The sequence below is a fragment of the Sapajus apella genome, unplaced genomic scaffold (genome assembly GCF_009761245.1).
Source record: "Sapajus apella isolate SASKATOON/1434 unplaced genomic scaffold, GSC_monkey_1.0 scaffold12, whole genome shotgun sequence".
NCBI classification, from domain to species: Eukaryota; Metazoa; Chordata; class Mammalia; order Primates; family Cebidae; genus Sapajus; species Sapajus apella.
In genome coordinates, this window is record NW_022436952.1 from 28,005,896 (window position 1) to 28,027,658 (window position 21,763).

The 21,763-nt window shown below is 39.1% G+C and overlaps 1 protein-coding gene across 3 annotated transcripts in view; it reads left to right on the top strand.

Moving 5' to 3' along the window:
- The first annotated feature begins 1,442 nt into the window (after positions 1-1,442).
- Positions 1,443-21,763, top strand: part of DHX40 (DEAH-box helicase 40) — a 46,307-nt gene continuing 25,986 nt past the window's right edge. The window contains exons 1-10 of one of the 3 annotated variants that reach the window (XM_032280699.1): positions 1,443-1,696; positions 2,525-2,692; positions 4,491-4,636; positions 7,010-7,129; positions 7,627-7,854; positions 8,405-8,471; positions 9,519-9,650; positions 18,392-18,491; positions 20,620-20,706; positions 20,845-21,027. In XM_032280699.1, the coding sequence (XP_032136590.1) occupies positions 1,585-1,696; positions 2,525-2,692; positions 4,491-4,636; positions 7,010-7,129; positions 7,627-7,854; positions 8,405-8,471; positions 9,519-9,650; positions 18,392-18,491; positions 20,620-20,706; positions 20,845-21,027 (1,343 nt within the window). In that variant the 5' untranslated portion in view covers positions 1,443-1,584. Of the gene's footprint in view, positions 1,714-2,524; positions 2,693-4,490; positions 4,637-7,009; positions 7,130-7,626; positions 7,855-8,404; positions 8,490-9,518; positions 9,651-18,391; positions 18,492-20,619; positions 20,707-20,844; positions 21,028-21,763 lie in introns of all 3 variants that reach the window. The other 2 variants (XM_032280700.1, XM_032280701.1) reach the window with 2 other exon arrangements.

Below are 21,763 nucleotides of genomic sequence, written 5' to 3' on the forward strand. Positions count from 1 at the left end.
AATATTCTCCTATTTATCAGATCGCTTCCTCTCATACCCAAGTTTTGAGATATAAAGTTGTTACAAAGTTCCATTTTATTTGGTATCATTCAAAATCTGATGAACTTGCATTTTAAGAAGCATTGATCAGTCCCATTTAAGGGCAGTTGGTATGAATTCACTTTATTTTACTTTATTTTTTTGAGACGTAGTCTCACTCTGTTGCCCAGGCTGGAGTGCAGTGGCACGATTTTGCCTCACTGCAACCTTGTCTCCTGGGTTCAAGCGATTCACCTGCTTCAGCCTCCCGAGTACCTGGTATTACAGGTGCATGCCACCATGCCCAGCTAATTTTTTTTTTTTTTTTTTTTTGTATTTTTAATAGAGATGGGGTTTCACCATATTGGCCAGGCTGGTCTCAAACTCCTGATCTCAAGTGATACACTCACCCTGCATCCCAAGGTGTAGGGATTACAGGCATGAGCCACCATGCACGGCCATGAGTTCACTTTAAATGAGCACAGAAAAATCTAGGGTTCCAACAGCCTTATCATACATCTTTTGCAGCCTGGTCAGACAGTAGGGTCTTTAGGTGATGGTGAAGTGACAGCTCTCAGTTGTCTTCTTTGGTAGCTAAGTGTTGGTTAATTCTAACAACAGGAATGATTGAGAAGTCCAAGAAACAATCTTCTTCACATTGCACTTTGTTACAGTTGACACTAATTTAAAAATTGACAGGCTCTAGAACAGAAAAACCTGCCCCCAAAGTACCTTTTCTGAAAAAGTTGTTTGTGTATCTGTTGAGCTTTTCATCTACTGTGATTTCCAAGGAATGCACCTCTATCAAAAATGAGCTTAATTCCTAAAAAATCAATTATTCATTCTTCCATTCAGCAACATCAACAAATATTGACAGCCCACCTTGAATCACACTGTGCTGGGCCCTGAATTTAGTGACGTTTTAATATTCCGGCTCTTGTCAGGGGCTTACAATATAGCTGGGCGGAAGAGGAAACATGCAAATAAATGAAAATGCAGAGTCCTATAAGGGAAATGAACAGCCTAGGTGACCTAAGTTTTGGAAATAACATAACTAAAACTTCAGCTCCACAACTCAGTAGCTGTGTCCTTGGACAGGTCATGTCAGATCAGGAAAGGTGAGAATGAGTTGCCAAACGCATCACTCTGGGTTGGTTCCAGTTCTTGGCAGAGGGTCACATCGTGTCAGATGTGTGAAGGCAGGATAGGCTGCAGCAACCATTGTGGCGGAGAAAAGAGGTGTCGTCGCGCCCTTTGGCGCGGAAGAGGCGAAACAAAAGAGGCCCTCGGGGATGGCTCATCTGCTCAAGGGCCCTTGGGCCCACAGGGATGGCTCATCTTCTCAAGGCGAAGCGCATGTGGCAGTTGGCGGGAAACCCCTGGGGGTGGAGCTTCAGCTCCCTGTCCGGCCGCCCCGTGCCACGTCATCGAGCAGCTCCCCCTCCTCTTGCTACGAGTCGCACGCACGGAAGTAAACAGCTCTACGTCATCAGGGCGCGTCCTCGCCTTTCCCCTCCCATCTCCTCAGATCGGAGGACGTGCTCGCCTCCACTCGGGGCCAGGTCTATGTCCCGGTTTCCCGCTGTCGCGGGCAGGGCGCCAAGGCAGCAGGAGGAGGGTGAGCGGTCAAGAGACCTCCAGGAAGAGCGGCCCTCGGCTGTTTGCATCGCCGATAGAGGTGCGGTCTGCGGGACGGTACGGAAGCCAACGGGAGTTAATGCCTGGGGGTTTGTAGGGGGGAATGAAAGTACGCCTGTGGCAGGCTGAGAAGAGTAGTGAGGAAGCCGCGGCGTTCTGCTAGCTTTCCAAGCCCGAGGCGAACTTTGCGTCCAATGAGCACTTTGCCTTAGAGGGGGGCGGTCCCAGATCCAAGTTGGGCGAAAACCTTATTGGGGGGCGAAAAAGTGAACCCCAACGCCCGAAATGCATTCTGTTCTTAAACAGGCTCATAAACCCTTTGTTCTCTACCCATTCATCCTCCCCCCCTTCGTTGGGCCGCCAGCCTGCCTTTGGGTACGGTATGAAGGGAGCCAGTTTCCAGGAGCCAGTTTCCATGGTTACCCACCACTTGGCCTTCTGGGATATCAGTCACTCTGAACAGGGACCTAACTTGAACCATGAATCAGAAGCAAACACAGGTGGCTTCTAATCCAGCTGAGAATTTTCTGCTGTGTTCCAGTTTTTGGTCTATTGTTAAATAAAATTGGGCTTTGTGCTTCTGTGTAAGTATGCATGTGTATACGTTGCCTTGAGCTATACTTGCTTTGAAAAGTACTTTAAGTTACGCATGAACGAATGCTCAAGTTGCTGGATTTCACCAAAAAGTTGTTCTGGGCTTATAAACCCTTACTTACAAATGGTACACGAGCGATTTAACTGAGAATTCATGGATGATCCCTCCTAGCGCTAAAATTATATTGCCTTTCTGTTTTCAGCCCTGAGAAATTGAGTTCTCCAGAGATATCTTTACAAGTCTTTTAATTGACTTAATTTTCGGTTATTACAGAAGAGAAAGGATGCACGTCCCAGGAGGGAGGAACTACTCCAACTTTTCCTATTCAGAAACAAAGAAAAAAGATTATTCAAGCTGTGAGGGACAATTCATTCCTTATTGTTACCGGAAATACAGGAAGTGGTAAAACAACTCAACTCCCAAAGTATCTGTATGAAGCAGGTGATTTTTTTCTGTAAAAATATTGGAAATATTTAAAAAATATCCTCTTTTTAAAGGCCAGTAGGATATCTGTACTGCATGATTGCCCACTATTTTATAGTCCCACTTCTCTTGCCACATCCCCTTCCCCCTATGCTTCTTTATGGTCTATTTCAGTTTCAGGAGTTAGTTGGGATAGCAAATTTTCCCGTTTTTCATTACTATAATAATCTCAAATAGGAGAATTACATCTAGATATTAATTCCCTTTTATAGAATAAGGTTGTCTAGCAGTAGACTATTAACCATTGGATACTGAAATAATTTTGAGGGGAAGAAGTATGTTGATACCTGTTGCTGACATTAGTATTTCTTGATTCTTTCTCTAGAGCATTATCAGGGAAATATTTATTTCCTGACTTTGCCAGCACAAGCCAACTGACAAGTTACCTTTAAAATATGTTAAGTAAAATTTATAGGAGGCCTTTGGTTTGGACTGATCTCCTGCACTAGACTCAACAGACCAAACCAAAATGGAATTACTCATGCTGAAGTTCCACGCCACCAAGTCTAAAAACTGAATTTTTTCATCTAATCAGAAATGAGGAGAAAGATATAATAGCCAAATTCCAAAACAACCAGTTTTAGCCAGAATAAAGAAGTTTCCTCTGCTTTAACTTTTACAGAAAAAGTAACTTTGAAATGAGCAATCTGCTTTTTGTTTTCTGTTTCTGCTTTCCTCAGCCCTTTTCGGTCTGTCAATCAGCCTCCTTTGCTCAGCTCATTGAAATACTCATTCTATTTTATGAGACGATAGGTTGATGTGATTCCGATTCTGGAATCACAAAAGCCAATTAAGATTTTTTAACTAAATTTGTTGTAATTTTGTCTTTTGACAAGTGTTATTCCTTTCATAGAGTTTGTTAAGAGCAGTATTATATTGGATATGATTTGCATTAACAAATAACAAAAATATATTAACTTATTCTAATGCTTCAAATCTAAGTTGCCATCTATTAAGACATATCACTATTTTATATGCAATAGTCCCCTTTTATCCTTAGGGGATGCCTTCTAAGACTACTCAATGCCTGAAACCACCAATAATATCAAACTCTGTATATACTATGTTTTTTCCTATACATGCATAACTATGATAAAGTTTAGTTTATAAATTAGGCACAGTAAGGGATTAATAACAATAAAATAGAACATTTATGACAATATGCTGTAGTAAAAGTTATGTGAATGTGGGCTCTCTGTCTCTGAAAGTGCTGTAATATTTTTGGACTTCCATTGGCTGTAGGTAACTGAAACTTTGAAAAGCAAAACCAAAGGTAAGGAGGGACTACTGTACTATTTAGAATGGAGGCTGGGCGCAGTGGCTCATGCCTGCAATCCCAGCACTTTGGGAGGCTGAGGCAGGTGGATCACATGAGATTGGGAGTTGGAGACCCACCTGACCAACATGGAGAAACCCTGTCTTTACTAAAAATACAAAATTAGCTGGGCATGGTGGCGCATGCCTGTAATCCCAGCTACTCGGGAGGCTGAGGCAGGAGAATCACTTGAACCTAGATATTTACACACACACACACACACACACACACACACACGTAGAGTGGTTATTAATATGTATTATTTTAAATTAATATTTAAATTTTCATGGTGCAAAGATAGCACAGTGTGTTTTTCATTTGCAGGATAATATTCTTTTGGAAACATTCAAGCAGTTTTGTATTGATTGGCCAAAAACAATTTAACTCTAGTAGGAATAAACAGTTGCTAATGTTATGTTTTTTTATCTCTGGTTTTGATAGGGTTTTCACAACATGGTATGATTGGTGTAACTCAGCCACGCAAAGTAGCTGCCATATCAGTTGCTCAGAGAGTAGCTGAAGAAATGAAATGCACTTTGGGATCCAAAGTAGGATACCAAGTTCGTTTTGATGATTGCAGCTCTAAGGTACAAAAGTCTTGTTGATATTTGTTTCTTTTCTTATCGGGACAGGGTCTCACTCTGTCGCCTAGCCTGGAGTGCAGTGGCACAATCATGGCTCATTGTAGCCTCTACCTTCTGGGCTCAAGTGATCCTCTTGCCTCAGGCCCTTGAGTAGCTGGGACGACAGGAGCATGCCCCCATGCCCAGCTAATATTATGAATTTAACAGAAAGAGTGGAGACAGTTCTGGAAGATTTTTAACTTCAAAGTTCAATATATATACTAAAGAATTTATTGTTGTTGTCCATTGTTAATGCTTTAGCTCTCAAGTGTCTGATATTCATCCCATTTTCTCCTTCCTTAATTATTTTATAAGTGACTATTTTCTTAGGATCCTCTTATTTATGTATTTTAACTGTAAGCATTCTTGACTTGTAGGTTTTTAAAAATTTTTATTGTAGTAAAATATATATATAACTTAAAATTGACCATTTTACCATTTTGGTATACAGTGCCATTAAGTATGTTCACAATGTTTGGTAGCCACTACCATTTCTATGTTCAGAACTTTTTTTATCGTCCCAAACAGAAACTCCATTAAACAATAGATTAAACCTCCCATTTCTCCCCCCCAGCCTCTGGTAACTTTTTTTTTGAGCCGGAGTATTGCACTGTCGCCTGGGCTGGAGTACAGTGGTGCCATCTCAGCTCACTGCAACCTCCGCCTGCTGGGTTCAAGCCATTCTCCTAGCTAAGCCTCTCAAGTAGCTGGGATTACAGGTGCCTGCCACCACACCCAGCCAATTTTTTGTATTTTTAGTAGAGACGGAGTTTCACTATGTTGGCCAGGCCGGTCTCAAACTCCTGACTTCGTGATCCACCCACCTTGGCCTCCCAAAGTGCTGGGATTACAGGTGTGAGCCACCATGCCTGGCCGTAACTTCTATTCTACTTTCCTGTCTCTACAAATCTGCCTACTCTGGGTACCTCATACAAGTAGAATTACACAATATTTTGTACTTTGTGTCTCTCTTGTTTCACTGAGCATGTTTTCAAGGTTCATTTATTTTGTGTGTTTGTATTCTTGAAGTCAATGGAAAATGGAATTAAAATCAATTAATCAACTTAATTAACAATATCAGCAAGTGTTAAGCATTCATGGCACCAACAAATTTAAAATAGTTTCTTTTTAATGGTGAATATTATAATTTACATTCCCCGAGGATTTCTTTATCCTGTCCCAGATACAAAACAATCTGTGGTTTACATATGTTCCCTAATAGGAATGGCCATCAAACGTGGCACAAGATAACTCCCCAAAATACTGTTCTGGCTTCGTAGTGGTCACTGTTTGGGACTTTTTTTTTTCTTCTTTCCCTTGTTTTATGGATGTCATTGCTGTTAGACCTAGCCTTTGGACCTTTTTCTCACCCTGTTTTAATGCTTGTTGAATAACACATTTTTATTATTTTGGCGATAGTGTCTTGCTCAGTCACCCAGGCTAGAGTGCAGTGACACAATCCCAGCTCACTGCAACCTCTGCCTCTGGCTCAAGCAGTCCTCCCATCTCAGCCTCCCAAATAGCTGGGACTACAGGTGTGTGCCACTATACCTGGCTAATTTTTATATTTTTATTAGAGAGGCGGTTTTGCTATGTTGCCCAGACTGGTCTCGAACTCCTGGACTCAAGTTATCCGCCTGTCTCAGTATCCCAAAGTGCTGGGATTACAGGATTGAGCCACTATGTCTGACCTAAGTAACACATTTTTTTTTGTTTTTTTTGAGACGGAGTTTCTTGTTGCCTAGGCTGGAGTACAATGGTGCGATCTTGATTCACTGCAACCTCTGCCTCCTGGGTTCAAGTGATTCTCCTGCTTCAGCCTCCCGAGTAGCTGGGATTACAGGCATGTGCCACCACAGCCAGCTAATTTTGTATTTTTAGTAGAGATTTCTCCGTGTTGGTCAGGCTGGTCTCAAACTCCCAATCTCATGTGATCCGCCTGCCTCAGCCGCCTGAAGTGCTGGGATTACAGGCATGAGCCACTGTGCCTGGGCAGTAACACATTCTTTAATAGGACAATGGGGTAGAGAAGAGACGAGAGTGGGTGCAAAGTATGCACCTACCATTTTCTCGTTTTCCCTGAAACCTGTAAAATAGGGGCTGAGGCAGAAAGATACATCTCGTTTTACTGTTGTTTCCTACAACTTGCTCACCTAATGTCATTGCATCATCTTGCCACTTTCCTCTGACTTTATTGTATCTCCTTATTGGTGATTTTTGTTGCTTTGTCCAAGAATACCCAAGTGTTTTTACCTTTTGAGGAAAAATTTAGTTGGGGAAGCAGTGGTGAATTTCTGTGATACTATAAGTTGCTATACTCTGCTGTTTGAATGTTAGGAGACAGCAATCAAATATATGACTGATGGATGTTTACTGAAACATATTCTGGGAGATCCAAATCTTACCAAATTCAGTGTCATTATTTTGGATGAAGCCCATGAAAGAACTCTAACTACAGTGAGTATTTTAATTTATTGGTTTTTTTTATTAGCAAGTAGTTTACTTGTTTGGGTAGCTTTTTACTATATAGAGAGTTGTCTCCTCTTGCTTTTTAAGTTTTTAGAGATAGGGTCTTTTTCTGTCACCTAGGCTGGAGAGCAGTAGTATGATCATAGCCCACTGCACCCTTGAACTCCTGGGCTCAAGTGATCCTCCCGCCTCAGCCTCCCAAGTTGCTAGTACTGCAGATGTGCATCACCATGTCTGGCTGATTTTTAAGAAAATTTTTTGTAGAGCCAGTGTCTTGCTTTGTTTCCCTGGCAGGTCTCGACCTCCTGGCCTCCCACCTTGGCCTCCCAAAGTGCTGGGATTACAGGTGTGAGCCGCCGCACCTGGCTCTTACTTATATTTTAGTCTATTAAAATAGGAATTCCTTGGTTAGAATAGCAGTGTATTTAAAGTAGTTTGGCTGTTAGGTATACTTGTGACTTAATAGAAATTTACTTTTCTTTCAGGATATCTTATTTGGTTTATTGAAGAAGCTATTTCAGGAGAAGTCTCCTAATAGGAAGGAGCATTTAAAAGTGGTGGTAATGTCAGCAACTATGGAATTAGCGAAGCTCTCTGCATTCTTTGGAAATTGTCCGATATTTGATATACCTGGAAGGCTTTATCCAGTCAGAGAGAAATTCTGCAATTTGATTGGCCCACGAGACAGAGAAAATACTGCATATATTCAAGCGGTATTAATTGGCATTCATTTAATGTCTTTTTTTTTAATATCTGTGATTCTTATTAATTGGGTAGTTTGATAATTCACATGTTCCCTTCTCTTTTAATGACAGCTCTCACAGGTCCTAGAACTTTTCTTTTTTTTTTTTTTTTTTTTTTTTTGAGACAGAGTCTCACTCTGTTGCCAGGCGCCAGGCTAGCGTGCAGTGCTGCGATTTCAGCTCACTGCAACCTCCGCCTCCTGGGTTCAAGCAACTCTCCTGCCTCAGCCTCCCGAGTAGCTGGGACTACAGGTGCGCACCACCACACCCAGCTAATTTTTGTATTTTAGTGGAGATGGGGGTTTCACGATGTTTGCCAGGATGGTCTCAATCTCTTGACCTTGTGATCCACCCACCTTGGCCTCCCACTGTGCTGGGATTACAGGCATGAGCCACCACACCCGGCCAGATCCTAGAACTTTTAAGAACCAAATTTAATTTTTCTGTGGGGCAAGGGAAGTGGTGGTAGGGAAATGACCGTATTTCCACTAGCATATTATGCCTGTGTTTCTTGCTTTAGATTGTGAAAGTGACCATGGATATCCATTTGAATGAAATGGCTGGAGACATCTTGGTTTTTCTGACTGGTGAGCATTCAGTATCGGGTTAAAAAATGTTTACTATTTATAAGTAAGGAATATAGAGTGCCACTTCTGGTGGGAATTCTGTGCCCTTCTCAACTGTTGCCCTAGCTTTTTTGATTATCTGAATAACTTTAGGTAAAAGATAAATAAAAATTGTAAGCCAGCTGCTAAAAAGAAGTATATATATTTATGTCAAAGGATATATGTACATGTGTCAAAGATATAATAGTATATATATTTTTATGTCAAAAACATCGTGTATATATATACACACATATGTCAAATATCAAAGACATCAATCTCATTAGTAAATATATGTAAAACACACTGACCTTTTAGTAGAAAGAAGTTAAGTAGTGAAATATTATTTTTATTGGTTTCTCTTATACAGAACTGTAACCTGACTAAAGAGACTGGGTTAACTACATTATTTCAAAGGATATCTCACCAGCTTCGTCTTTGGGTGGCGGCATTGTACTGTGTGATAGATAGCAATACATAAAGTGTAGAATCCATGTGTCATAGACAAGCGTGTGGCATTTTTGGAGATCAAAAATAAAATAGTTAAATCGCAGACTAGTGGTATAACTTTTCAAGTAGCAGCACCCACCTAATAGGAATTAGTAGTTTCTTTGTTTACCTTTTTCTCTGCCTTGTACTAGTGTCAGAAGTGAGGAATTGTAACAGTCTTTGCCTTTTGGCAAAGAGATTACTTACGTATTTTACCCAAATGCAGCAGCACCTGGACTAGCTTGTTTTCTATGTTAACAGTTTAGTAAGTCTTCTCAAATACTGTGCTAACAGGATGAAAAGCTTGAAGATGATAAATGTTTTTATTCTTTTAGAGATTTAAGTTCCTTAGAAACTGATGTTTCTTCTACTTCAAATTTTATTGTTGAAATATGGGACAGCTTATGTGTTCATCTCCTTTACATTAAATGAGAGATTTACAGTAAATTTTAGGCAAAATTAATTTTAATCTTGACATTTTCTTCTTAAAATTTATTTTTTTGTACAGTTGCTGAAGTTATTTTTTTCTTCCCATTTTAGGCCAATTTGAAATAGAAAAAAGCTGTGAGTTACTTTTTCAGATGGCAGAGTCTGTTGATTATGATTATGACGTTCAAGATACCACCCTTGATGGCTTGTTAATATTGCCATGTTATGGATCTATGACAACAGGTAAGAGCCTTGGTTATCGCCCTTAGTATCGTTTAGAGTATTGATTCTCCCAGCAAAACAAAAATATTGGCGAGAGTTCTTTGAAATGAGGATAGTAGTTTCTTGCTGGTATTACTGTAAGTCAAACCTAATTTGCCACTGCCACAGAATTTTAGAAATTGTATATACACAGGTATGTCTAAGTCTAAACACAGTGAATCATTTTCCTTTTTTTTTTTTTTTTTTTGAGACAGAGTCTTGCTCTTGTTGCCCAGGCCGAAGTGTGGTGGCACGATCTCGGCTCACTGCAAACTCTGCCTCCTGGGTTCAAGCGATTCTCCTGCCTCAGCCTCCCAAGTAGCTGAGATTACAGGAGCTCGCCACCATGCCTGGCTAATTATTGTACTTTTTTTTTTTTTTTTAGTAGAGACAGGGTTTTGCCATGTTGGCTAGGCTGGTCTCAAACTTGCGACCTCAGATGGTCTGCCTGCCTCTGCCTCCCAAAGTGCTGGGATTATAGATGTGAGCCACCACACCCGGCCGTGGATAATTTTCCTTTTAAGTAGCCATAGCTTTGTCTGCTTTTCAAGAATCATCCTGTTCTTTTGTGAATTCTAAGAGCAAATGCAAACTCTTGAGTTCACATTTTGGTTCTAGTAAATACTGGTTTTTTTTTTTTTTTTTTTGGGAGGGGGTTTTTCTTTTTTTGCCCGGAGTGCAATGACCCGATCTCAGCTCACCTCAACCTCCACCTCCTGGGTTCGGGCAATTCTCCTGCCTCAGCCTCCTGAGTAGCTGGGATTACAGGCATGTCCCACCATGCCCAGCTAATTTTTTGTATTTTTAGTAGAGACGGGGTTTCACCATGTTGACCAGGATGGTCTTGATCTCTTGACCTCGTGATCCACCCGCCTCGGCCTCCCAAAGTGCTGGGATTACAGGCTTGAGCCACTGCGCCTGGCCTAGTAAATACTGTTGAATGAGATTTAGAATTTGTTTTGTAAAACTGTTTTATTATGGAATTTAACTTGTAAAACTAAAGGAAAATTAACCTTAGTCTCCTCTTTGAACTTGGAATTTGCATTTGAATGTTTTTATATTTTCTGTGTATGTGTATTAACAGCTTTTGTTGAGTGGGTGATTCCTATCCCTATGTCAACAAAGTTTTTAAATATATGTATCAGTAAAGAACCATAGATGTGCTACTTTGGAAATCTCTTTTATAATGATATTAGTTCCTTCTAGCATAGATCTCTATTTTAGATTTTTACATCTTCAGGGAAATTCTTAGAACCATTATTGGATATTTAAGGTTCTCAGTGTTTCTCGAGATTTTGTTCATTGACCCTTTCATAATTTACTTTGTAACTGATAAATTCAAAACCCATTATGTTTACTTTGTCATTAACCATTAACTAAATATATACATACACATATATTTTTCTATACAGAATAATTTCATTCTTTTTTACTGCCACATTGAAAATTATGTTCTGAATCTTCTATTGCATCTTATTTAAGTGAAGTTTGATTTTTACACTAATAAAGGTTGCTAATAACTTATTTCTCAAATCTCACTGCTTTTTTCTATTTGTTTATATTTTGATTTCGTGATACAAATGATAGTATCCTTCCTGAAATGCTGTCCACTGGGATAATATGTAATTCTCTAGTTCTCCTGAATACTCTTTCTCTGAGGCTGTTGCCAGCTCCCTGTTCCTTGGTCTCCCCATCAGGTATAAATGACTGATTCTTCAAGTTTCATCCTTAGCTTGCTGTTTTCTTAGAATTTTTTGTTTTGGAGAGGTTGGCTTCTAAGACTCACTTGTCATTTCCACACATAATTCATAAGAGCCTTTCTGGTTGAGTCTCACTCCTTGGTGCTGAATTTCCTGGGTTTTGTCACTGGGCTCTCTGGTCTATGCATCATATCATCCCAGATCATTAATCCAAGCAAATGGCAACTCCTAATGGCACGATCTCGGCTCACTGCAACCTCCGCCTCTCAGGTTCAGGCCATTCTCCTGCCTCAGCCTCTTGGGTAGCTGGGATGACAGGCTTGCACCACCACGCCTGGTTAGTTTTGTATTTTTAGTAGAGATGGGGTTTCTCCATGTTGGTCAGACTGGTCTTGAACTCCTGACTTCAGGTGATCCGCCTGCCTCAGCCTCCCTAAGTGCTGGGATTACAGGCATGAGCCACTGTGCCCAGCCCTAGTTTTATTTTTTTAAGAAAAAAATGAGATTATGTTTTATATGATTTTATGTTTTCCTTTTTTACCTTTGCAAAAACTTAAAAAGTATAGAAAAGTACAGAAAAACAGTTCCCACTGTGCAGAATTAACACAGTTGGTGTCTTAGCATATTTGCTTCCACTTATTTAAGAAACATTACTTGATTGAGGAAAAATGATACTATTTTATTATAAATAATTCAAGCAGTGTACAGAATTACAAGGTAAAAAGAAATCACCTCAAGTTTTTCCATCTGAAATAACTAATTTTAGGAAAACATTCAAACATCTGTGTGTGTGTATGGGTACATATATATTAACAGAAGGGTAAATGGGTAGACAAGTTGATAGAAATACTTTCTAAAAGTGAGATGATACTATTAGTTTCTCTTTTAAAAAGCATTTACTTTTAACTTGATTTTACTTGAAGGAATTATTAAACTTCAAGTAAATCTTTTTTTACCACATGAGATAATATTTTATAAAAGATTGCTTTTAAGATTAAAGAGGTGAAAAATATTCAGTTGAAGTTACTGCTTTTAGCCTGTATTTTATTAGAGGTTTTATCTGTTGGCCGGGTGTGAATGCTCATACCTATAATCCCAGCACTTTGGGAGGCTGAGGTAGGAGGATCTCTTGAGGCCAGGAATTTGATACCAACCAGCCTGGTCAACATCGTACAATCCTTTCTCTACTAAAAAATAATATATATATATATGAAAATTAGCTAGGCGGTGTGGCACATACCTGTAGTCCCAGCTACTAGAGAGTCTGAGCCAGGAGAATTGCTTGAACTCGGGAGGTAGAGGTTGCAGTGAGCCTGGGTAACAGAGCAAGACTCCATCTCAAAAAAAAAAGATTTTATATGTTAACTCCTTGATTTGAAAAATGAAATTTCCTATGTCCTCCCTTCTGATTTTGGTTACTTATTTTTCTGTCATTCAGATTGATTCAGTTTTCATCATCTATCCTTTTACCATGGTTCTCCCATTCCTAAGTTAATTTTTTGTTCATTTTAGATTGGCTGGATTTTGTTAATTTTTTTTAAATACAAGGGCCATTGAGTGCTGTATTTTTTTTTTTCTTTTTTTTAGTTCTTTTATGTTTGGTAGTGTCTGACCTTTGTCTTTATACTTGAACTACATCTTGGTTGGGTTTTGTGTTCTTGGGTCACACTTTCTTTTACTTAGAACTTTGTAGACGTTGTTCAGTTGTCTTCTGGCATTGAATGTTGCTGCAGAGAAGTCTGAGGCCAGCCTGATGATTACTATTTTTTGCCTTCCCTGTAAGTGATTTGCCTTTTCTGTCTGATTGCCTGAAAATTTCTGTCTTTATCCTCAAAGTTCAGTAGTTTCAATTAGGTTTTTTGGTGTGTTGAATGTTTTATATTAACATTTTCTGTAATTTGATGTGCTCTTTTTAAAAATCAATTTCATTGAGATATAATTTATATACAAGAAGTATGTGTTTTAGGCATATACTTGATTAAATTTTGACAATGCATATGCCTGTGTAACTATCACAACCACATACATGATGGTGAACATTTCTGATGTGCTCTTTTGATCTGCAGATTTAACTCTATTTCAGGGAAATTATCTTGTGTTATATCTTTGAATATAGCTTATATCCTATTTGTCAGTTTTCAGGGACACTAATTATTCTTATGTTGAATTGTCTGTCTTCCATATTTTTTAGTTTCCTTCTAGTCCCATTATCTTTTTCAGCTACATTTACTTAGCATCTCAAGCCTTTTTCTGTGTCAGGAGTTTGATTTTGAGCTGTGTTAGTGAAAATTCTTGAGGTATCTTTGACTTACCTAAAGGACATCTCAGGGTGGGGCAGAATTTGAGCTGACCAATGTACTTTGTTCTCTTCTAGAGGCTGTTTCTCCCCCTTTGACAGTTTTAAAGTTTATTGTTTTAAGTTCCTTTTATTCACATATACACAAACAAGCATATCTCTGTGTTGGGTTCTTTTTTGGGGAAATTAGAGATAAGGAATTCTAGGAGGAAGGTTTGGTTGGCTTTAACATACATCACATGTGTCTTAGGAGCATTCATAAAGAGTATTGAGAGGTCGTTCTTCAATATCTTTACTTCTTGGTAGACTTTGGAACATTTTTCTGCCCCTGTGCCAATTATTTTCCTTCCTTATTAATAATATCCTAGTACTTTATTAGGTCCTGGGATAGGTGGGGTAAGGAGTATCATAATCTTTCATAGGTAGGAAAATCAGGAATGGAGGTTATCAGGTTTTTTTTTTGTTGTTTTTTGGTTTTTTGGGTTTTTTTTTTGTTTTTTGAGACTTAAGTCTTGCTCTATCACTCAGGCTAGAGTGCAGTGGTGTGATCTTGGCTCACTGCAACCTCTGCCTCCCCAATTCAAGTGATTCTCCTGCCTCAGCCTCCTGAGTAGCTGGGATTAGAGACATGCACCACCACACCCAATTTTTGTATTTTTAGTAGAGATGAGGTTTCACCATGTTGGTCAAGCTGGTCTTAAACATCTGACCTCATGATCTGCCCTCCTTGGCCTCCCAAAGTCTAGGATTACAGATGTGAGCCACCGTCCCTGGCCGAGAACTGCTGTGTCTTAATGAGGTATTTTCCCTTTCTTTCCTAGAGAATGAGTACTTGCTCTAGGAATATAAGTATTTAACTTTTTTCCATCCCTTTATAAACATTAAACTGGCATGTGTGTGTAACTGTGGAACATGGTGGTAAAATGTGTGGGCGAAATGTAAAATGTGAAACAACTGTGACAGCAGTTCCAGGACTTTTAAATTAATTATTGTAAATAAAATGGTATGAATCTGAAATTTTGCTTGAATTGAGGACTAAACAACTTAGGGACTTTCTGAAATAGATTTGATTGAAGAACAGACTTGATTATGGATAACTGTGTTCAGAAAGGACATTTCTAATTTATGTAAAATTTTAGGATAAAGTGTGATTTTAAAGGTAGAAGGATCTTAATGTATCAGTTATATAATAGAAATTTATCAATTTATTTTACAACTAATTATTGAACAATTACTATAACCCTGGCATTGATCTAAGTATTGGAAATGTGCCTGTCCTTTTGGAGCAGGATTGTATAATAGCAGAGTAGATAGGTAATAAGTAAATGTGTAAACATGTAATTTGAACTATAAGGTAATATACTACCCATTTTATCTATCTCGAGGAAATGAGCTAAATATAAGAAATACCTAAAAAATAATTTGAACTTATGTTTTTCACCAGATTCTTCAGCTCTGAAAGAAATAGGTTTTTCAGAATTATTTTTGGATTTATATAAAAACTTATCTACAGATACCTTTTATAAGTGACCTTTCTAGCATTTCTTCTTAAAAAATTAATTTCAGAGTGATCTAAAAAATAGCAACATTACTTTGTTTTAAATTTGCCTATGTGTAAATTTTGAGCTAGTACTTGAGCTCTCTGACTTTTAATTTTTTTTTTTGAAACAGAGTCTCACTCTTGTTGCCCAGGTTGGAGTGGGATGGCATGATCTTGGCTCACTGCAAACTCTGACTCCTGGGTTCAAGTGATTCTCCTGCCTTAGTCTCCCGAGTAGCTGGGATTACAGGCACCCGCCACCACGCTCAGCTAACTTTTTTGTATTTTTTAGTAGAGACGGGGTTTCACTATGTTGGTCATGCTAGTTACAAACTCCTGGCGTCAGGCGATCCACCCTCCTTAGCCTCCCAAAGTACTGGGATTACAGGCGTGAGCCACGGCGCCCAGCTGACTTTTAATTTTTTAAATATATACACTGAGATGGTTGGCCTAGTTCCATGATTTATTTGATTGATTGATTGATTGAGATGGAGTCTCTGTCACTCAGGCTGGAGTACAGTGACATGATCTTGGCTCACTGCAACCTCCACCTCCTGGGTTCCAGCAATTCTCCTTCCTCAGCCTCCTGAGTAGCTGGGATTACAAGCATGCGTCCCCAGGCCCAGCTAATTTTTGTATTTTTAGTAGAGGTGGGGTTTCACCATGTTGGCCAGGCTGGAATTGAACTTCTGATCTCATGTGATCTGCCCGCCTCAGCCTTCCAAAGTGCTGGGATTAACAGGCAGTGAGCCACTGCACCCAGCCCAGTTTCATGATTTTAAAACTGCTCATCTGTGCCACTCGTTTTCTTCCTTGCGATAGTTCAACTTTGGTCTGGTTTATATGTTGAAAATACGTAGATCTTTGTAAGATTTTCTTTTAAAACATGTTTTTTAAAACTTAATTTTTTAAAGATTTTCTTGGCTGCTGAAAAGAAAATAACTTGAGGATGCTCATGTAGAAAAATGAATTTTCTAAATGAATATGAACATATCTTATGGAAATCAAATGGCAATCATGCATTTATAAAATATTTAGCTAAAGTATATGTATGTATTGCTATACTCATACATATAAAATAGCAACAGGCCGGGTGTGGTGACTCATGCCTGTAATCCCAGCAGTTTGGGAGGCTGAAGTGGGTGGATCACTTGAGGTCAGGAGTTCGACACCAGCCTGGCCAACATGGTGAAACTCCATCTCTACTAAAAATAAAAAAATTACCTGGGTGTGGTGGCACACACCTATAGTCCCAGCTACTTGGGAGGCTGAGGCAGGAGGATCTCTTGAACCGGGGAGGTGGAGGTTGTGGTGGGCCAAGATTGTGCCACTACACTTCAGCTTAAGCAACAGTGAGACTCTGTTTCAGAAGAAAAACAAAAAGCAATCATATAAAAGGTTTAAAAGGATTCTATGAAAAATATGAATAGAAATGCTAAGAATTTCTTTTCATATTCCAATAGATTGGCTTGTGTATTCCTTGAAATGATTCCTTCTGATTTTTGGATATCACTGACATATCCTACCTCAGTGACCCATTCAGATGCTTACATCCTAGTATTTGTCATCACCATGATTTCTGACATTGTAAACATCTGCCCTCTTGATGATTACTTCCTGTTTCTCCCAACTTACTCACTGTTGCTAATTCAACAATTTTCAGAATGCATTGAAACTTGTGTTTTACCAGCCTTCACTTACTCCTTTCCCTCATATTGCAATAATTTCCTTGCAAACATTCTTAACTTTCTTGCCCTGTTTTCTGCTGAACCTAGTGGAAAAGCAAGTCTGGCTCAACTCGTCTTTTTACTTATTTCACAGTCCTGTCTCTTAAGGCCTGGAAAGTGCCAGAAGCCTAGAAATACCCTCTCGTCAACTGTCATGGCTGATTCATTCTTTTTTCACCTTAGGCTAGCTGTCTCTTTTCCGGGTACATTAGTTTTTTCTCTGTGGTTCACACATTTTTTTCTCTTCACAAGAGACTAGCCTAATCAAACTGAATATCTCTTGCACCTTATTTGAAATTCATCAGAGAGTCAAATTGGCTCAGCTTGGAGGAAATGCTTATCCCTTGTGCCATAAACTATGTTGGAGGAACAAGGTACCACACTATAAGCATAGCTGCTGGGGCCCACTCTTTAGGATTTGTGGGTGGTGGAAATGAGTGTGGTATTACTTCTTTTAAGAAGTAGTTGTGGATTAGGCAGACCCCCTCAATAAAAACCACTTTGCTAATCAATCTTTAAGGAGAGACACGTTCTTAATCTGGAGTCCGTGAATGAGCTTCAGAGAGTCTCTGAATACCTTAAAATTATTTGAAAACTTTTTGTGCATGTACATACATGCCGTTTTTTTTTTTGAGATGGTGTCTTGATCCGTTGCCCAGGCTGAAGTACAGTGGTGCAATCTCAGCTCACAGCAACCTTCACCTCCTGGGTTCAAGCGATTCTCCTGCCTCAGCCTCCTGAGAAGGAATTACAGATGCGTGCCACCAGGCCTGGCTAATTTTGTATTTGTAGTAGAGATGGGGGTTTCACTGTGTTGGTCAGGCTGGTCTCGAACTCCTGACTTTTAATGGAGAGAGAGTCCACAGTTTTTACGTATCTTCAGAGGGCAGTAGAGGACATTACTGTAGGTTTTTTTGGTTTTTGTTTTTTTTGAGATGGAGCTTCGCTCTTTTTGCCCAGGCTGGAGTGCAATGGTGCCATCTCAGCTCACCGCAACCTCCACCTCTGTGGTTTAAGTGATTCTCCTGCCTCAGCCTCCTGAGTAGCTGGGATTACAGGCACGCACCACCACACCCAGATAATTTTTGTATGTTTAGTAGACAGGGTTTCTCCATGTTGGTCAGGCCGGTCTCAGACTTCCAGCCTCAAGTGATCTGCCCACCTTGGCTTCCCAGAGTGCTGGGATTACAGGAATGAGCCTAGCCCAGCCTACTGCAGGTTTTTGTTGGTTTGTTTTGTTTTGTTTTAGCAGTAATGACCTGTGATTACACGGATTTAGAAATCTTAACAGTGAAATGTAAAAAAAAACAAAACAAAACAGTTTTTGCTATCGTATTTTGAATTCAAGATTCTTAAAGAGGTAAAGAAGCATGACTTTTAATGAAAAATTTAGTTCTTCAAAACTTGAGTTTGACAGATGAATGTTGTAAATTGGTATTTTGTTTTTACATATACTTTAGATCAACAGAGGAGAATATTTTTGCCACCTCCACCTGGAATTAGAAAATGTGTCATATCCACCAATATTTCTGCAACATCTTTGACAATAGATGGAATCAGGTATAACTTTTGAAATTTCTCTTAAAGTCAAAGAAACCTATCATTACTAAACATTAGCTAAACATTACTGCTGAGTTTGCTTTTCTGTGCCCTCCACTAATTCCATTCTCTCCTACTTTTTAACGTTCTTAACATGTAATCACCTATTTTGTAATTATTGATTGCTTTGAGCAGGAAATGGTATAGGAGGTATATACTATATTCCTATTCACACTTTTTGTTTTAGAGACAAGGGTCTCCTTATATTGCTGAGGCTAGAGTATAGTGGCTGTTCACAGGTGCACAGTCATTGCACACTACAGCCTTGAATGGGGATCAAGCGATCCTCCTACCTCAGCCTCCTAGGCAGCTGGGACTACAGACATGAGTCACTGTACTTGGCTGTTCACACTTTTTAACTACTTGGCAACTTGAAGCTTCCTCTTTCCAAATTTAAGATTATGTAGATTGTATATAGTGCTTCATAAGTTTCACTAAATAGGAAGCCAAAACCTATTTTTCTGTACTGCCATTACAAGCATACACCTTAGATGATCTGATTCTTGCAGCCTCATTTGGTAGAGCAAGTTTATGTATCCATTGTTTATCTGGATATACTGTCTCTCACTTTTTATCTTTTTGTGAAAATTAACTGATTCAGGTCCCTTACTTTTTTTAGATGTAATAAATAGTTCTCTCAAATTTTTTTGGTAAATATAGTAAGGAGATACTAGGAAATTTTAAGTCTGGACTGATAATTAATGTGAAGTTCTTTAAGACTGGGATATTTATCTTTTACTCAATATATTTTATATCTTAAAGTCTGATTGTCTGCCACAGGAAGGCTGAACCTGGATCGCAAAGATCCTATGTGTTTCTCCTGGGTCAAATGATCACCCAGGTCTGAGAGGAAGTCTAATTTCCTTTGCTTTTCTCTGTTACTTTAAAAATAATGGTTTCACTAAGGGATTAAGAGAGTGCTCTCCTGGGTAAATTAACCTCTGTAATTTTCTGTTTCCTGCGCAGGCAAAAGCCATTAAATAGCATGTTTCCAAATGTTGTCTTGCTACTGCTATCCTACTTTGGTTTCTTACCTGAATTGTTCACCATTTAATTGGCTTAAAATGGCATGTTAAGGGCTAGTTGAAATTAGATTCTGAATCTGTTAAAATGGTCTGAAGCTGACTTTCAAGTTTGTATTTTTTTTTAATTGAGACAAAATTCACATAAAATTAATCATTTCAAAATGAACAATTAAGTAGTACTTAGTACATTTACAGTATTGTACAACCACTGCTTCTACTTAGTTCTAAAATATTTCATTACCTGAAAATAAAACCCCATACCTATTAGGCAGGTTCTCCACATTCCCCTCTCCACCTCAGCCCCTGGCATCTACCGGTCTTGCTTTTTGTTTGTATATGTATTTTCTTTTATTCTTTTTAATTCTTTAGATGTGTCAGCAGGAAGCAGTATGTATTTTCTGTTCTGGATATTTTATATACATGGAATCATAGAATATGTGGCCTCTTGTGTTTGCTTTCTTTCAATTAGCATAATATTTTTGAGGTTCATCCACATTGTAGCATGTATCAGTACTTCATTCTTTTTTGTGGCTAAATAATACTGCATTGTGTGTGTGTGTGTGTGTGTGTGTGTGTGTGTGTGTGTGTGCACACATACATACCATTGTGTGTGTCTATGTATGTGTGTGTATATATACTATATATGTATACGCAAAGCAGTTTGTTCATCCCTTCATCGATTAATGGTTAATGGGCATTTAGGTGTTTTTACCTTACGGCTATTTTTCATAGTGCTGATATGAACATCTATTAGTATTTGTTTGAGTACTTGTTCTCAGTTCTTTTGGGTGTACACTTAGAAATGGAATTGCTGGATCATATGGTAATTTTGTGTTTAACTTTTTGAGGACCCCCCGCCAAAAATTTTCCACTTTGGCTGAACCATTTTACATTCCCAGCAGCAACATATGAGGATTCTGATTTCTTGACTTTGAAGTTTTTGACTTAACATAATAGGCATTGTGTACTTGCTGGTTTGCTAGGAAAGGAGAAACCAAAGTGGTTAAAAATTAACAGGTCTTTTTTTATTTTCCAGAAACTTAAATTGCTTTGATTCTTTTTAGATATGTGGTAGATGGTGGCTTCGTGAAACAGTTAAATCACAACCCCAGATTAGGGTTGGACATCCTGGAGGTGGTTCCAATTTCAAAGTAAGTCTCTATGTCAAATCTTTTTATTCAAAGAACACCTGATTAGGTAATTTCTAGCTGGTAGGGGGAGAGAAAGTAAATTATCTGAGAAACCCACAGAACATCCTGGGGACTTTTTGGGTTTTTTTCCTTCTGTAGGAGCGAGGCATTACAGCGAAGTGGCCGAGCTGGCAGGACTTCTTCGGGAAAATGCTTTCGGATCTATAGTAAAGATTTTTGGAACCAGTGTATGCCTGACCATGTGATCCCTGAAATTAAGAGAACTAGTTTGACATCTGTAGTTCTGACCTTAAAGTGCCTTGCCATACACGATGTCATAAGGTATGTAGACAACTAGAAAAAATGAAAAATTTGTTAGTGTGGAGCCAAGTTACTGACTCAAAAATTATTTTGAAGTATTTGACTCATATATCCCTGAGAGTTGAGGCTAACCTCTTTTAGAGGTTGGTTTTCATACTGGATGCTTTTTAACTAAACTAACACAAAAGACTTCCTTGCATTGCTTTAGTCGGATCTCTTGTTTATGTTTACCCTTGGCTTAGTGGCAGGGTTGGGGGGCTGTGCTGATGTTTATTTGGATCGCTGAATGACCACTGTTTATTTCTAATGAAAGGCATATAATGAGCTGGGCATAATGGCTCATGCCTGTAATCTCAGCATTTTGGGTGGCCAAGGTGGTAGGATTGCTTGAGCCCAGGAGTTTGAGACCAGCCTGGGCAACATAGTGAGACCTCATTTCTACAAAAATTAAAAAAAAGTATGATATGGTGCATGTTTGAGTCACAGATATTTGGAGGCTGAGATGGGAAGATCACTGGAGCCTAGGAGGTAGAGGTTGCAGTGAGCTGTGATTGTACCACCACACTCCTGTCTCAAAAGAAAGGAGCTGGGTGCGGTGGCTCATGCTTGTAATCCCAGCACTTTGGGAGGCCAAGGTGGGCAGATCCCTTGAGGCCAGGAGTTTGAGACCAGCCTGGCCAACATGTTGAAACCCTGTCACTACTAAAAATGTAAAAATTAGCTGGGCATTGTGGCACAAAATTGTAGTCCCAGCTAC